Here is a 19,291-nt window from a genome sequence, read left to right as displayed (position 1 = left end):
CATATTCAGTAAAACTGATTTTTAAGCACAGAACTCAGATAATAGTGCCCATGAGTGCTTCGTGTGGCATCTACCAGAAAATGAGCTTTCGAAAACAAAAATGACTACAGACCATAACTAGAGGACTGAGGATAAGCATTAAACATAAAGAACACATGTAGAACCTGTGTAAGATAAATGAAGATTAAAAGGTAGTAGGTAATGGCTACAGGCTCAGAATATATAAACTGTAAGAAAAATTGGCAAGAGATAGTCAATATATAAATTTTTTAAACTGTTCACTTTAAAAACATTCTGAGACAGAAAAGCTGACAGAATTCATTTCCAGCTGATCTCCACAAGAAATAACAAATGAAGTTCTTTAGGCATAAAATAAATAATACCAGATGGGATCCTAAATCTGCAATATGGAATGAATACCACTAAGGCAAATCTATGAGTAAATACAAAAGATCTTTGTGTTCAATATTTCTACTGTGCCTTTACTGTCTGCAACACTAATACCTGCTATAATCTCTGTAGTCTCATTATGATCCAATAAATTATTCTGAAATCTCAAAGTTTTATTTTTTTTTCTCTCTATGTATATACGGAAACATAGTAAGAGTACTCTTGTTTTGCTCTGCAATATTATTAAATTTGGTTTTTAAAATTTCACCTAAGGGCTTCCCTGGTGGCGCAGTGGTTGAGAATCTGCCTGCCGATGCAGGGGACACGGGTTCGAGCCCTGGTCTGGGAAGATCCCAAATGCCGCGGAGCAACTGGGCCCGTGAATCACAATTACTGAGCCTGCGCGTCTGGAGCCTGTGCTCCGCAATAAGAGAGGCCGCGATAGTGAGAGACCCACGCACCGCAATGAAGAGTGGCCCCCGCTTGCCACAACTGGAGAAAGCCCTCGCACAGAAACGAAGACACAACACAGCCATAAATTAATTAACTAAATTTTTAAAAAAAGGCTTTCACGTTTTAAAAAAAAAAATTTCACCTAAAACAGTTATTTTAGAATTTAGTAACTCTTTTTAAATAAAAGAAAATTTATATTTATAACTAAAAATGGATTGTTGGATTGAAAAAGGGAGCTGGGCGACTTGTGAATTCAATCCATTACTGCAAGTGATGAAAAGAAACCGACATAGAATTCTCTAACTCATGAAAGGGGGGAATGTACTCCAAGGAAACTGAACGAAACTGTAAATCACAAATGAAAATATGATAAAACTAATGTCCCTTTGGCTGTAAAATTAAGTTGTCTTATGCAATAGAACATATTCAAATAGAATTATGGTGCCAATTCAGGTGCATTTGAGAACAATCATTCCGTTTTAAAAAAAGAAACTCAATATTTTAAATGTACACATGATGAGATCTTTAAAAGCCAAAAAGTTATAGCTTTTCAAACTTAAATTACAAAACCCAATGAGATATCTTAAAAAGTTATCATATTGCATTGGTCAAAGAAGTGTACATAACTTATGAGAGACTTATAAACTCTTGCACAGTAGTTTGTGCTGAAGCCTGCTCAATAAAAGTTGATAAAAGAGGGACTTCCCTGGTGGTGCAGTGATTAAGAATCCGCCTGCCAATGCAGGGGACACAGGTTCAAGACCTGGTCCGGGAAGATCCCACGTGCTGCGGAACAACTAAGCCTGTGCGCCATAACTACTGAGCCTGTGCTCTAGAGCCCATGAGCCACAACTACTGAGCCCACATGCCACAACTACTGAAGCCCACGTGCCTAGAGCCCGTGCTCCGTAACAAGAGAAGCCACCGCAATGAGAAGACCCTGTGCTGCAACAAAGAGTAGCCCCCACTCGCCACAACTAGAGAGAACCCGCGCGCAGCAACAAAGACCCAACACAGCCATAAATAAATAAATATATAAATTATGAATCTGGAAGGTCTTACCTTCCAGATGAGTGTGTGTATGTTTAAAAAAAAAAAGTCAATAAAAGAAACAGGCACTTCCGCTTTCTAATGATAAAGTAAATCACTGAATTAAAGACAACTGTAAATACAGAAAATGAGTTAAAATCTGGTATGTTGAATTGTACTTTAGCCTTACTAATGTGGTTGGACTTTCTGTTTTGACTGTACTTGTCTGATACTAGTATCAACTAATCATCAAAAATCTTCTTTACTGTGAATGCATAGTAACAAACACAAGTGGTGAATTATTTTTTTACATCTCAATTTATCCTAGAATAACTTGTGCCAAAATATGCGATGACTGTACAAAAAAAATGGTTCATAACTACTGCCACCTTAGCACAAATCAAGGCACTGACACCCAATAGTTATTTTATTTTTCACTGCCATGCACTTGCATGGGGGAAAAAAAGCCAGCTCTACTTAGGAAGGTCCTTGATGAAGCTGTAAAATTAATTAAATCTCAACCCTTAAATATGTGTTAAATTCTATATGACAAGATGGGAAGTACACACAAAGCGTTTCTGCTGCAAACTGTGTTTCCACAACTGTCGAGAAAAAGCATTTGCATGACTGAGCTGTAAGCTGAATTACCACTTTTTCTACTGGAAAACTATCTTTATTGAAGTAGATTATTTTCTGAAAAGTGAACAAAGCAAGTCTGTCACTTCAAGAAAAACTGATACTTTTTGCTGCCAACAATAAAATTTGAGCATTCAAGCAAAAACTGAGATTTTAGAAAACTTGGACAAAGCACCATGAGACTGACAGCTTTCCAATACTTAAAGATTGTTCTGTTGAGATCAGTGGGGTTGTTCAGAAATGTGATTTTTAAATATTAAATAATGAACTATGTCAATGTGGGCACATATGTGGAAGATCTACATAATTCAGTGAACCAATATTTTCCAAATAACCAGTGCATGATGTTACAAAATCATATATAGGTAAAAGATTCATTCCAAGCGTAAGACAGACCAATGAAAAGATCATTGTAGCGCTCTCAAATTCAATCTTGGAACAAGAACTTAAGATACTACACAGTTTGTCAAGTTTTGGTATAATATCTGCAATTATCTACAAAGAATATTAAAATACTCTTCCCTTTTCTAAATACATGTATGATTTTCTTTATATGCTTCAATGACAACAAACTACCTTCTATGAAGTTTCGATTAAAGAGGTTTATAAAACTGTAATGTCGGGCTTCCCTGGTGGCTCAGTGGTTGAGAATCTGCCTGCCAATGCAGGGGACACGGGTTCGAGCCCTGGTCTGGGAAGATCCCACATGTCACGGAGCAGCTGGGCCCGTGAGCCACAATTACTGAGCCTGCGCGTCTGGAGCCTGTGCTCCGCAAGAGAGGCCGCGATAACGAGAGGCCCGCGCACCGCGATGAAGAGTGGCCCCCGCTTTCCGCAACTAGAGAAAGCCCTCGCACAGAAACGAAGACCCAACACAGCCATAAAAAAAAAACAAACAAACAAACAAAAAAAAAACTGTAATGTCATGTTTCCCACTAATTTCCTTTTTGTCTTTAGAAAAGTTAAAATATTATTTGTATCAACATGTAATGGGTTTAAAATTATAATTTTGATATTTTCAAAATTCCTCAGTTTTAACATCTAATGAGATATATTGACAGATATAACCCACATAAACAAATGTTCTTTAGGGTTTCCAATCATTTATAAGAAGGTAAAGGATCCAAAGTTCAAAAAGTTTAAGAACCACTTGCTCAAGAGGGACTACTAATGAAATCACAAGAGAAAATATTAAAAGTCACCCCCAACAAATGGGAAAAAAATTTGAGCTGGAAGGTGGAGCTGACAAGTGATAGCCAAAGGGCCCAGAGTTTCTTTGGGGAATGATAAAAGTGGTCTAACATTGACTGTGGTAATGTCTGCGTAACTTTGTGCATATACTAAAAGCAACTGAATTTGTACCTTAAATGGGTGAGTTTTATGGTATGTGAATTGTATCTCAATAAAGCTACCATAAAAAAACACACATATATCATACAATCCAGTGATGCCAATCTTAGTTATTTACCCACGTTTAACCTAAATATATGCCCACACATGGATTCAAGACAGAAATAGTCATAGCAACTTCATTCATGATAGCCAAAAACCAGAAATAATCCAAGTGGATAACAAATTATGACATGTGGTATATTCATACAATAGAATACTACTTGGGGTACAGAAGAGGGAGGGGATAAATTACGGATACGTGCAGTAACATAGATGAATCCAAAAACTTTATGTTGAGTGAAGGAAGCAAGACATGTTATATTCATAGGTCACTCTAGAAAAGATTTATACAATCTATAATGATAGAAAGCAGATCAATGGTTGTTTAGGGTGATGCTGTGAGACTGTCTGCAAAAACTCCAAGGGTACTTTTTGGTAATGGGTGTATAATTCTGTTAAAATTCATGAAAACATATACTTTAAATCAGTGTCTTATTGTGTTTCATTATACCCCATAAAGTTAATTTTTAAAAAGTCAACAGAGGAGAAAAGTGGAATTCTAAAAGATAACTAGTTCATCAAAAAGAAGGCAGGACAAGAACAGAGTAACAAATAACAAATGGGATAAATACAGAATAAATATCAAGATGGGAGACTTTAAACTCAACCATATTAATAACTACATTAAATGTAAATAGACTAACCATGCCAATTTAAATATAAATACACAGGGTGGAAAAAGGTGTATCATGCAAATGGTAAGCAAGAAAACTGTGTGGCTTTATTAATATTAGGCCAAGTAAACCTCAAGGCAAATAATATTACTAGAGATAATGAGGGACATTTCACAGTGGTAACAAGAACAATTTACACCCAACAATCATAAATGTGTATGCACCTAACAACAGAGCTTTGAAACACATGTAGCAAAACTGACAGAACTGAAAGACAAGGTAGACAAATTCACAATTAAGAGTTGGAGATTTAAAATAAGACACAGAAAACTGGAATATTATCAACTAACTTGACCTGATATTTATAGAACTGCACTAACCAATTCCAGAATATGCATATTTTTTCAAATACATAAGACATTCACCAAAATAGTCTATATGCTACAAAATATCAAGACACCAAAGAAATGAAATCATACAGAGTATATTCTTGGATAACAATAATATTAGATTAGAAATAAACAATTAGAAGATATCTAAGAAATGCCCAAATATCTGATCTGGAAATTAAATAACACATTTCTACATAATCTATGGGTCAAAGAATAAATCACAAATAAGGTTAATAAAAATATAGTCAGAGGACTTCCCTGGCGGTCCAGTGGTTAGGATTCCGTGTTCCCAATGCAGGGGGCTCGGGTTTGAACCCTGGTCGGGGAACTAAGATCCACTGCATGACACGGCCCAAAAAAAAAAAAAAAAAAAAAAAACATATATATATATATATATACACACACACACACACACACACACCACACACACACACAACACACACACACACATATATATAAAATCAGAATGTGTGGGAAAGTGGTACTTTGAAAATCATAGCTTTAAATACTTGAATTAGAAAAAAATTAAACTGTAGTATTAATGACCTAAGCAAGGGGCTGGCAAACTACATTCCAAACGCCAAGTCCAGCACATTGCTTTTGTATGGCCAGCAAACCAAGAGTAGTTTTTATATTTTTAAATGGTTGGGGGGGGGGGCATGAAAAGAACGATAATATTTTATGACTCATGAAAATTATGATGAAAATCAAATATCAGTATACAAAGTCATGCTCATTCATTTATGTATTGTCTACAATGGAAGAGTTGAGTAGTAACTGCAATTACAGACAATATAGTCTGCAAAGCCTTAAATATCACTTATCTGAAATATTCACAGGAGAAGTTTACTAATTCCTATTTTAAGCTCCCACTTCTATGAGTTAGAAAAGTAGAAGTAAACCAGATAGAAAGTAGAAGAAAATATTAAAAATAAAAAGTAGAAATCAATTAAACAGACACTGGAAAGAAAAGAGAAAATGAACAAAGACAGATGTTGGTTCTTTGAAAAAGTAATGAAACTGATAAAGCTCTAGGAGCAAGATGGATCAAAACAAAGATAAATCATAAATTATTCACATCAGGAGTGAAAAGAGGAACATATCATTACAGATGCTGCAGACATTATTAGGTTAATGCAGAAATACTGCAAAGACTTTACACCTAATAATTTGACAACTTTGATAAATAGACAAATTCCTTGGAAAACACATGACCAAAACTGAAGAAATAGAAAAGCTAAACAACCCCATATATATTAAAGAAATCAAATTTATAATAAAAACTATTCCATAAAGAAATCCCAGTCACATTCCAGAAATCCCTCTCCAGAATTCACCAGTGCATTCTACTCATAATTTAAGGATGAGATAATACTTAGTCAACACAAGCTCTTTTAGAAAAAAAAAGCAGCAGAGGAACAGTTCTTGACTTGTTTTATGATACCAGAATAATCCTGATCCCAAAATCTTAAAGTATTACAAATCAAAACTACAGACCAAAACCCTCATGAACACAGATGTAAAAATCCTTAAAAACAAAAAACCCAGCAGCAAATCAAATCCAGCCATACAAGTTTGGTTTTGCATTCAAAAAAATTTATGTTCTACTCCACATTAAAAGAGGAAAATCTGAAGAATATCTCAATAGATACAGAAAAGTCTTTGATAAAACTCAACAACATAATAAAATCTTATAGCAAACTAGGAACAGAAGGGAACTTCCTCAAACTGATAAAAGATAACTATGGAAAACATTTAGCTAACATCATACCTAATGTAAACAAACTCTCTTCCCCTAAGATCAGTAACAAGTGTTTGCTCTCACCACTTCTGAACAATGTACTAGAGGTCCTAACCAATGCAATAAATGAAGAAAAAGAAATAAAAGGCCTAGAAATCAGAAGAGAACAAGAAAATTATAGTTATCCGGTATATGATTATGTATGTATAAAACCCTATGAAATCTTAAAGAATAGAATGATTAAGTGAATCTAGCAATTTCACATAGTACCTGGTCAATATAGAAAAATAAATTATATTTATATATATTAGCAACAAACAGAAAGTAAAAACTTTCAGGTATTACATCATTTAAAACAGCATTGTAAAACATCAAATATCTAAGAATAAAACTAATGAAAGGTGTGTAAGACCTTGACATTGGCAGGAAAAAATTAAGAACACCTATATTAACATAGAGATATATCACGATCATGAAGTGGCAGACTCAATATTGTTAAGATGTCCAGTCTCACTAAATGATCTACATATGTGATACAATCTCTATTATAATGCCAGTAGGCTTTTCTGGAGAAATAGACAAGCTAATTCTAAAATTTACATGCAAGGGGACTTCCCTGGTGGTGCAGTGGTTGGGAATCCACCTGCCAATGCAGGAGACACAGGTTCGAGCCCTGGTCTGGGAGGATCCCACATGCCGCGGAGCAGCTAGGCCTGTGCGCCACAACTACTAAGCCTGCGCTCTAGAGCCCGTGAGCCACAACTACTGAAGCCCACATGCCTAGAGCCCATGCTCTGCAACAAGAGAAGCCACCTCAGTGAGAAGCCTGCGCGCTGCAACGAAGAGTAGCCCCCGCCCGCAGCCAACTAGAGAAAGCTCTTGAGCAGCAATGAAGACCCAACACAGCCAAAAATAAATAAATTAATTAAAAAAATAATAATAAAATAAAATTTACATGTAAGTATAAAGGATTTAAAGTAGTAAAGCAAACTTAGAACAAAGTTGGAAGACATACTATCTCGTTTCAAGACTCACTATAAAAGCTGCAGTAATAAAGACAGTATCATATAAGTATAAAAATAGATATACAGATCAATGGAACAGAATACATTTCAGAAATAGATCCAAACATAAATAGCCTCTGAGTTTCAAGCAAGATACCAATTAATCTAATGTGATAAGGAAAGTCTCTAACAAATGTTGACTAGATAGCCACAGGGAGGAAGAGAAAGGAGGAAGAACTTTTCCTTTCCTCTCATTCATTCATTCATCTATGTAGTTATTATGTCTCATGGGTTATTTCATTCTAGAGGTTACAATCTGTTACTACCAAAGCCTTAGAATGAGACATTTCTTCAAGGAACCCTGGTTCTTTTTGTGGAAGATGGTATTTAGAAACTAAGATCTGGGTGATAGGTGCACACAGTTCAGCAGATCAAGGAAGGAAATAGATGAATATATGCATAGGGGTGTGTGTGTGTGTGTGTGTGTGTGTGTGTGTGTAGGCAAAGGGATGGAGGGGAGGGAAGGAAAGAAGGGAGAGAATATGAATATGAATGAATCTTAAAACCAATTATCTTTCCCTGCATTAAATTCAACCAGTCAGCCTGAGCTAATTTTTTTCATTCCATAATAAATGGTAGGACTTCCCTGGTGGTGCAGTGGTTAAGAATCCATCTGCCAGTGCAGGGGACACGGGTTGGAGCCCTGGTCCGGGAAGAACCCACGTGCTGTGGAGCAACTAAACCCGTGCACCGCAACTCCTGAGCCTGCGCTCTAGAGCCCACGAGCCACAACTACTGAAGCCCACACACCTAGAGCCCGTGCTCTGCAACAAGAGAAGCCACCGCAATAAGAAGCCTGCGCATCACAATGAAGAGTAGCCTCCGCTCGCTGCAACTAGAGAAAGTCCTTGTGCAGCAACGAAGACCCAGCGTGGCCAAAAATAAATAAGTTAATTAAAAATAAAAATAAACGGTAAATTAATCTAGTTGTTAAAGAACTCATCTAGAAAGACGTTCTTTTACACAAACAAATGAGATTTAACTTTGGAAGGAAGAAAATTCCCAAATATAACTATGAAGCTTAGTAATACAAAGGTTAAAGAGAACAAAGTTTTCATCTAATCATGTTTTTCACGCTAAGGAGCACAACCCATCAGTGGATCATAAAATCAATTTAAAACATGAAAATCACCTTTAAAAGGAGAATAAGAAACAACAGAATAGAAAAGAAAAATCAGAACACATCAAGTATGTTAAGGGTGAGTTTTGTTTCATATGTATGAATGTAGTATATAAGATGTTATTTCCTTCTGTGGATCATAGTTAAGAGATCTAAAAACACTGATTTAATGTAACAGGAAACTGATGAACCCTAACTATGACAGTGTAACAGTATTTAGGTAACAGAGAAAAAGACCATTTTGTTATGGGAAAACTCTAGAAACCACCTATTTAGAAAGGAATAGAGAGATCACTGGTATAAAGCAAATACATTTTAGTTGTGAGGTCTTCTTTCACTTCAAATATATATTAGGAATCTCACCATGCTAAAAGCAGAAAGACTGAGTATGAACACTTCCTGAGTACTCTTACTGACAATTACATAATTCTGAAATGAGAGAAGTGGTAGATCCTTGAATCATAAAATCTAGATCTGAAAGAGATGAGAGATTTCATTCATTCTGTTACAGTCTGAGTTGTGTCCCCTAAAATTCCTATGTTGGAGCTGTAACCCCAAAAGCCTGAGAATGTAGTCATACTTGGAGATAGGGCCTTTAAAGAAGTAATTAAAGTGGGATCATTAGGATGGGCCCTAATCTAAATATGACTAGTGTCCTTAAAAGGAGAGGAGATTACAAAACAGACAACACATACACCAAGTGGCAACCATATGACAACACGGCAAGAAGGTGACCATCTGAAGTCAAGGAGCGAAGCCTCAGAAAAAACCAACCTGGCAACACCTCATCTTAGATTTCAAACTGCCAGAACTGTGAGAAAATAAATTTCTGTTGTTTAAGCTACCCAATCTGTGGTATTTTGTTATGGCAGACTACTACGTACCCTAGTAAACTAATACACACCTCTTAGATGAACAACATATGTTTAAATTATCTAAATACTCTCATGGCTAATTTATGCCAAGTTAGGACTAGAATACAGATAAAACTTATTAGGAAAATAAAAATGGGTCAGTGATAGTAAACTGGCAAGAATATCAGCAGCCATTCAAACTGGAAATCATATAGTAAAGAAGAGCAAAAAAGTTGGCCCATATGCAGAGACCAAGTTTCAAAAAGCCAGACTCATAAGACAGGCATGAGAGCAATGTCAGACACCTTAGAAGAAAGACAACTCAAAAGAGAAAGCAAGAAGACTTGTCTATAAAGTTCAATTCTAACCACATAACTTTAAAAGTCCAAAAGAAGAGAAAGGAAAGGTACCAAAGAAACCAGTGGCTGCATAGGGAGTTATCTAACTAACTTAGATTTTAAAAGGACACTTGTAGAAATAAGAGAAGCAGTCTGTCATCCAGTCAGAAAGAATGAAGACAGAGGATGATGATACATGCAAAAAATACTAGGGAAAAAAAAAATGTCCTAGAAGAATAAGCTCCAAGCTTTGAGCTGATGATAGAATATAAATAAATGACAAAATCAGCAGCATAGAAAGACTCAATTCTTATTTACTTTCATCAAGAAAATTTTCAATCCTTACATAAGACAGGTGATGCTATAAAGATATTATCTACCTACTTTGAGACAGAATGGTATAGGAAAAACAGCACAGATATCAGAGTCAAATAGTACCTGGGTTAAATCCCAGCATTGTCACTTATTGGAAAGACAGTAGTGCATATTGTTAAATAATTGACAACAATTACTATAGAAAAACCCTGAGTGTTTTAATTGACATGGGCAAAAATTTGCTGACCAACAAAGAAGATCTAAAACTACTAAAGGAGAAAAAAGAAAGCATGACATGATATACGATACAATATAATATAATGCCACATTAGTAGAAGAATGTCCGAATCAACGGAAATAAATATGAACAGAAGTCAGAAGACATAGGAAAAACCCATGTTCGCTTCTGGTTGTTACCTTTCATGAACAACAGAAAAGGGTGACCAAGATGGTGATCTATATCATATATGTCATATAATGAAAACTAGAAATATTTAGCCAGGACAGTGACTGAGGGTTTGTACTTGCACATGAAGAAAAAGAACCTATGAAAAAGTAAAGGGTAGGTATATTTTCTTCAAGATGAGGAAGAACTTTACAACATTTAGAAGTGTTCAGAGAATGAACTGACATACAGTGATGTTTTCATCAACAGGGGCTAATGATAACCCATACAGAATTTAAAGATTCAGGAATTCATGTTTCTGGAAGGAATTTTATCGTTGTTATAAAATAATACTAGAATACTTCTAGGCTCATGTAAATTAACTCAAAGAAACTTTTAAAAATTACATTTAAAATTAACAAAAGAAATTTTACTTATATTATTAGAAAAACAAAACAAAATAAAACCACCAAAACAAAAAGGAAAATTCTAACACAGAATAACTCTAAATCTTGGCCAACGGTTCACAGTAACTAGGCTCTGTTAGTTCTATGATGACAAAAATCTATCACTATGAATAAACCGTCACATTGATTTATTTCTCTACTTATCAAAGTGACAAACTTACATTATAATAAGAAATTTATCATATATATACTAATCCCAAGAAAGAACATAAGAGTAGGCAATAGTGATAACAAAATCTACATACAATGAATGATAATAACATTATCATTAATGCATTAAAATTTCTCAAAATGTTTCTCCACCTGTTTGCCATCTAATCTGAAAACAACTCTGAGGCAGACAAAGCAGTTAGTATTAGTCCCATTTTACTGTCTTCCTAAGGCTAAGAGGGGCAAATGACTTTCCTCAGATCATTCAAGTTGGTCCAGAGTATGAAGTATGAATCTGGAGCATATGACTCCTGGTCAGTGTCCATTCTTTCTTTCTTTTTTTTATTTTGGCTGCGCCACATGGCTTGCGGGATCTTAGTACCCCAACCAGGGATTGAACCCGGGCCCATGGCAGTGAAAGTGCCAAGTCCTAACCACTGGACTGCCAGGGAATTCCCCATTCTTTCTTTAATAACTTTTGTTTTCTCTTCAATAAATAATACATTTTCATTGTACAAATGTTGGAATTCAGATAGATAAATCATCTCCCTAGACAATGTATTAATATTAACAAGAAACTTTAACTTATCTTTGAAATGAAAACAAAATGGAAGTAAAAGAAATAATTCAAGTAAATGAATAAGAAAACATTTCTTTTACTTCCCATAATTCTAAGTTGAGAAAACAGAAGGCTAAGTGGATCAGTTAAGTAGAATAAATAATGTTTTCTTGACCGACCATTAAATATTTTACATGTCAATACTCTTAACACCAAAATGTAGACACATTCCCTTAAATAGGGCTCTAGCAATATTAGATTTCTCAACTTTACATGCTTAAAGAAAACAACCTAAACTTCATTTTTAATGATATAATTAAAAGGTAAAGCCATTACTTTGGGTGTGCTTCCTTTAATGAATTTTTTAATTGAAGACAACAAGCCAGTTTCATTCTTCGGTGGTTTTTCTCCTCCTGAAGGTAGGCTATCATCAACCTCTGAATATTTCCTCTTTGCTCTGGCAGTGCGTTGTGTTTGGATTTGATTTGATTGCTGAGAAGCTTTCCGTGTTCTCAGCCTCATCTTTTATGGGTGCCACATGTAAAACTATAAGAGAAAAATAATACAGGTTATTAAAATTAAACCTAGCATACCCATATGTGCCCAGCTTATATAATAAAAATATCTTGATTAAAAAGAAGTCCAGAGACGCCCTCAGGCAACCTACACGCAGAGGCAGGTCCAAATCCAAAGCTGAACCCCAGGAGTTGTGCAAACAAAGAAGAGAAAGGGAAATTTCTCCCAGCAGCCTCAGAAGCAGCGGATTAAAGCTCCACAAACAACTTGATGTACCTGCATCTGTGGAATACCTGAATAGACAATGAATCATCCCAAATTGAGGAGGTGGACTTTGGGAGCAAGATATATTATTTTTACCCCATTTCCTCTTTTTGTGAGTGTGTACGTGTATGCTTCTGGGTGAGATTTTGTCTGTATAGCTTTGCTTTCACCATTTGTCCTAGGGTTCTGTCTGTCTGGGTTTTTTTTGTTTTTTTTTTTTACTTAAAAAAATTTTTTTTCTTAATAATTATTTTTTATTTTAATAACTTTATTTTATTTTATCTTACTTTATTTTATTTTATTTTATCCTCTTTCTTTCTTTCTATGTTTTCTCCCTTTAATTCTGAGCCGTGTGGATGAAAGGCTCTTGGTGCTCCAGCCAGGCATCAGGGCTGTGCCTCTGAGGTGGGAGAGCCAACTTCAGGACACTGGTCCACAAGAGACCTCTCAGCTCCACGTAATACCAAATGGCGAAAATCTCCCAGAGATCTCCATCTCAACACCAAGACCGAGCTTCACTCAACGACCAGCAAGCTACAGTGCTGGACACCCTATGCCAAACAACTAGCAAGACAGGAACACAGCCCCATCCATTAGCAGAGAGGCTGCCTAAAATCATAAGGCCACAGACACCCCAAAACACACCACCAGACGTGGACCTGCCCACCAGAAAGACAAGATCCAGCCTCATCCACCAGAACACAGGCACTAGTCTCCTCCACCAGGAAGCCTACACAACCCACTGAACTAACCTTAGCCACTGGGGACAGACACCAAAAACAACGGGAACTATGAACCTGCAGCCTGCGAAAAGGAGACCCCAAACACAGTAAGATAAGCAAAATGAGAAGACAGAAAAACACACAGCAGATGAAGGAGCAAGGTAAAAACACACCAGACCTAACAAATGAAGAGGAAATAAGCAGTCTACCTGAAAAAGAATTCAGAATAATGATAGTAAAGATGATCCAAAATCTTGGAAATAGAATAGACAAAATGCAAGAAACATTTAAAAAGGACATAGAAGAACTAAAGAGGAACCAAGCAATGATGAACAACACAATAAATGAAATTAAAAATACTCTAGATGGGATCAATAGCAGAATAACTGAGGCAGAAGAACGGGTAAGTGACCTGGAAGACAAAATAGTGGAAATAACTACTGCAGAGCAGAATAAAGAAAAAAGAATGAAAAGAACTGAGGACAGTCTCAGAGACCTCTGCGACAACATTAAACGCACCAACATTCGAATTATAGGGGTCCCAGAAGAAGAAGAGAAAAAGAAAGGGACTGAGAAAATATTTGAAGAGATTATAGTTGAAAACTTCCCTAATATGGGAAAGGAAATAGTTAATCAAGTCCTGGAAGCACAAAGAGTCCCATACAGGATAAATCCAAGGAGAAACACGCCAAGACACATATTAATCAAACAATCAAAAATTGAATATAAAGAAAACATATTAAAAGCAGCAAGGGAAAAACAACAAATAACACACAAGGGAATCCCCATAAGGTTAACAGCTGATCTTTCAGCAGAAACTCTACAAGCCAGAAGGGAGTTGCAGGACATATTTAAAGCGATGAAGGAGAAAAACCTACAACCAAGATTACTCTACCCAGCAAGGATCTCATTCAGATTTGATGGAGAAATTAAAACCTTTACAGACAAGCAAACGCTGAGAGAGTTCAGCACCACCAAACCAGCTTTACAACAAATGCTAAAGGAACTTCTCTAGGCAAGAAACACAAGAGAAGGAAAACACCTACAATAACAAACCCAAAACATTTAAGAAAATGGGAATAGGAACATACATATCGATAATTACCTTAAATGTAAAGGGATTAAATGCTCCCACCAAAAGACACAGACTGGCTGAATGGATACAAAAACAAGACCCGTATATATGCTGTCTACAAGAGACCCACTTCAGACCTAGGGACACATACAGACTGAAAGTGAGGGGATGGAAATTGCAGCTCTATTTACAATAGCCAGGACATGGAAGCAACCTAAGTGTCCATCATCAGATGAATGGATAAAGATGTGGCACATATATACAATGGAATATTACTCAGCCATAAGGAGAAATGAAATTGAGTTATTTGTAGTGAGGTGGATGGAGCTAGAGTCTGTCATACAGAGTGAAGTAAGTCAGAAAGAGAAAAACAAATACAGTATGCTAACACATATATATGGAATTTAAGGGAAAAAAAAAAAGAAAAAAAAGGTCATGAAGAACCTAGTGGCAAGATGGGAACAAAGACACAGACCTACTAGAGAATGGACTTGAGGATATGGGGAGGGGAAAGGGTAAGATGTGACAAAGTGAGAGACTGGCATGGACATATATACACTACCAAACGTAAAATAGCTAGCTAGTGGGAAGCAACCGCATAGCACAGGGAGATCAGCTCTGTACTGTGTGACCACCTAGAGGGGTGGGATAGGGAGGGTGGGAGGGAGGGAGATGCAAGAGGGAAGAGATATGGGAACATATGTATATGTAAAACTGATTCACTTTGTTATAAAGCAGAAACTAACATACCATTGTAAAGCAATTATACTCCAATAAAGATGTTAAAAAAGAAAAGAATGTATAATCATTCAATGTACAATAGATTAAACAATGAGTGAAAAAAAAAAAAGTCCAGGTCTATAAGGGATTGAAATAAGAAATTGACATTTTATTTATTTATTTTGGCCATACCACACATGACTTGCGGGATCTTAGTTCCCCGACCAGGGGTTGAACCCGGCCCTCGGCAGTGAGATCGTGGAGTCCTAACCATTGGGCCACCAGGGAATTCCCAAGAAACTAACCTTTTAATTGAAACGTGTAGTACTTTGAATTTTATTACATTCTCCCAAATAACCTTCCCACAACTTCTGAAATATTATATCCTATCATCTAACAGAGCGTGCATGTTCCTTCCAGAGCACTATGCTGCCTCCACCCATGCTGACATTATCATTCATTTAATCACTCATTCATTCATTCAACAAGTATTTACTCGGCACTTACCACATTCTAGGCACTGGGCTAGGTAAGTGCCTAGTAAAACAAGATAGAGAAGGTTTTTACCCTCTGGAGCTTACAATGTAGTGGAAAAAACCCTTAGTCAATGAATGAATTAATTCCATGAGCACAATTCTAAATTTCAACAAGTATACATGTATCAATATAACAAGAATGACTGGATCATTTTGTGGTATTTGTTGTTACCATATGTAATGATTTTTTTTTTTTTAAAGTGTTCAATTCAGTGACATTTATTACATTTGCGGTGTTGTCCAACCATCACCATTATCTACTTTCAGAACATTTTCAATCACCCCCAGAGGAGACCCCATACCTATTGGCAGTCACTCCCCATTCTCCCCTGCCCTTAGCCCTAAGCAACCACTAATCTCTTTTCTGTCTCTATGGATTTCCCTATTCTGGACACTTCATATAAGTGGAATCACACAATATATGGTCCTGTATGACTGTTTCTTTCACTTAGAATAATGTTTTCAAGGTTCATCCATGTTGTAGCATGTATCAGTACATTATTCCCATTTATGGCTGAGTAATGTTCCATTGAATGGGTAAGACTACATTTTGTTTATCCATTCATCTACTGATGGACATTTGTGTTGTTTCTACCTTTTGGTTAAGTGTGAATAGTGCTGGAGCGAACATTCATGTACAAGTTTCTTTTTGACCACCTGTTTTGAGTTCTCTTGGGTATGTAACCAGGAGTGGAATTGCTGGTTCATGTGGTGATTTTATGTTTAACATACTGAGGAACTGCTGTTTTCCACAGCAGCAGCACCATTTTATATTCCCACCAGCAATGTACAAGGTTTTCACTTTTTCCATATCCTCACCAACACTTGTTACTTGTTTATTTTTTTATTATAGCCATTTTAGTGGGGGTGAAGTGGTATCTCATTGTGGCTTTGATTTGCATTTCCTAATGGCTAATGATGTTGAGCATCTTTTCCTGTGCCTGTTGGCCATTTGTTTGTAATGATCCTTTAAATACCAAATTCACATCAGAAAGAAAATATGAGGCCATCGATTTGAACTCTCTCATTTCACTGATGAGAAAATTAATGGCTGGCAAAAATTGTCCCAAGACTTAGAAGTAGTTGAGAACATTCCCTGAATTATAATCTGTGAAATAGAATACAAAAACTACTACACTAATAATTAAGAGATGTTAATTAGGTCTAATCCTACTTCAATCATAGCTAAGCTATAGCCACTTAACTATTTTTTCACCTGTATAGTGAATACCTTATTCATCTCACCATCTTGATGCTCAAAATGAAAAAGGAATTAGAAAAGCTATAAGGTGCAGAGAAGAGTAAAACTACTCACAGCAGTGAATGCATTAGCAAAAAAGTCTAACCAGTTCAGCACTCTAAACTCCTAAAGGTGAAGAAATTCTTGGCAAAGAGCAGGGTCTTCACAGACAAATTAGGAAACTTAAGGAGTCGTGTCTTGGGCTTCCCTGGTGGCACAGTGGTTAAGAATCTGCCTGCCAATGCAGGGGACACGGGTTCGAGCCCTGGTCCAGGAAGATCTCACATGCCATGGAGCAACTAAGCCCGTGCACCACAACTACTGAGCCTGCACTCTAGAGCCCGCACGCCTAGAGCCCGTGCTCCGCAACAAGAGAAGCCACCATGGGAAGCCTGCGCACCTCAACGAAGAGTAGCCCCTGCTCGCCGCAACTAGAGAAAGCCCGTGTGCAGCAATGAAGACCCAACAGAGCCAAAAACAAAAAACAGACAAAAAGTCGTGTCTTTAGTAATGCAACACAACAGTCACAGAAAGTTAGGACCCCTCCGTTTTTTAACATATAGAAACTACACACACACACACACACACACAAAATCTACTCCAACAAAAAAGTCCCAACCTCAAAGCCTTCACCAGAGGAGTCCTAAAATATCTTTCCAAACAACCATTTGTTTTTCATCACCAAATAGTGCTCAGTTTTAAGTTGTCATCCCCAAATAAAACAAATACTGCCTTTTCTCCTAAAGAGTCAATGTTAACTTCTAAAGGGATTTACTCGAGGCATGTATTATTTACTTAAATAACTCTATTTACAGTGTATAAATTTTGTCTTAATTCCTTTGTACTTCAGCACAGCACTCCTTAGAAAAGGAAAATTCCCATAAAGCAAATGCATGGGGGAATTTTTCAAAAAGAAAGTTATTTGTACTCAATTTCTGTAAAAATCTGTAAACATTTTTAAAAAATATTTTCAAAAATACCTATGGGTGAACCTATCTTAAACCCAGAATAATGGAAATTTAAAAATTTTATGAAATAATATCTTCATATAAAGTAGGTCTTAAAAGACTAAACACATACAGCTAGTTCAGTCCAAGGAGTTCAGCTCATTAAAATTTAAATATTTATTGGTCACCTGCTACCAGTATGGTAATAAAAGGACAAAAATGATAACTCTTCCCATGAGAATCAAAAAGTCTAACAGGTTAAGTATAGATACACATCATAGTGTATATATAAAATGCTAGACCACACTTCATGGAGAGAGTGAAGAAGATTTTAGCAAAGCTTAGGAGAAAGGTCCTTTGAACTTAAAAATAACCAGTCACTGGAAAGAAAGACAGGAGCATTTAAAGAAGGAGGCTGGAATGTAGAGGGTTTTAGTCCATTCCAATAATGAGTTATAAAAGGTATACTTAATAGATCTAAAAAAGCTGGAGCAGGCAAGCCCTCATGAACTTTCGAAACTGACCATCAAGACTAAAATCTTACAAAGTATGTTCTTTGACCACAATTACAAATCAAAAACAAAAGAAATCTTAAATAGTACCATATACTTGAAATTTTTAAAATTTATAAATAAATCATGAGTTAAAAAAGAATTCACAAGGGAAATACAAAATATTTTGAAATGAAAATTAACAAAAAGAGAGCACATCAAAATTTCTGGGATGTAATAAGCAGCACTTAGAAGGAAATTATAAACATACACGTACCTAACAACAGAGTCCCCAAATATATAAAATTAAAATTGTCAATCTAAGTGAAAAACAAGCAATTCAACAAGAGTTGGAGGCTTTAATACTCCACTTTCAAAAATGGATAGAATAACTAGACAAAAGATCAATAATGAAACAGAAGACCTGAATAATTCTCGAGACCTAAGAGTCATATACATAGAACACTCCATCCAACAACAGAATACACATTCTTCTCAACTTACAAATGGAATATTCTCCATGAAAGACTACATGTTAAGACACAAAACAAGCCTCACCTTTAAAAGAACTGAAATCGGGCCTCCCTGGTGGCACAGTGGTTAAGAATCAGCCTGCCAATGCAGGGGACATAGATTCAAGCCCTGGTCCGGGAAGATCCCACATGCTGCAGAGCAACTAAGCCCATGTGCCACAACTACTGAGCCTGCACTCTAGAGCCCGCATGCTACAACTACTGAAGACCACATGCCTAGAGCCCATGCTCTGCAACAAGAGAAGCCACCACGATGAGAAGCCCGCACACCACAACGAAGAGTAGCCC

At 36.4% G+C, this 19,291-nt stretch overlaps 1 protein-coding gene across 4 annotated transcripts in view; it reads right to left on the bottom strand.

Annotated features, from left to right (window-relative positions):
- The window catches only part of CTDSPL2 (CTD small phosphatase like 2), a 76,348-nt gene that overhangs the window by 41,832 nt on the left and 15,225 nt on the right, over positions 1–19,291 (bottom strand). For all 4 annotated transcript variants that reach the window (XR_014243532.1, XM_082388820.1, XM_082388819.1 and 1 more), the window contains exon 2: positions 12,296–12,505. Coding sequence is in view for 3 of the 4 variants with exons in the window: in XM_082388820.1 (XP_082244946.1) it covers positions 12,296–12,481 (186 nt within the window). In the remaining variant the exon portion in view is untranslated. The remainder of the gene's footprint in view (positions 1–12,295; positions 12,506–19,291) is intronic.

This window comes from Balaenoptera borealis (genome assembly GCF_965194805.1).
Source record: "Balaenoptera borealis genome assembly, chromosome: 3".
In the NCBI taxonomy this organism is placed as follows: domain Eukaryota; kingdom Metazoa; phylum Chordata; class Mammalia; order Artiodactyla; family Balaenopteridae; genus Balaenoptera; species Balaenoptera borealis.
This window is presented reverse-complemented; position numbering and strand designations above follow the sequence as displayed.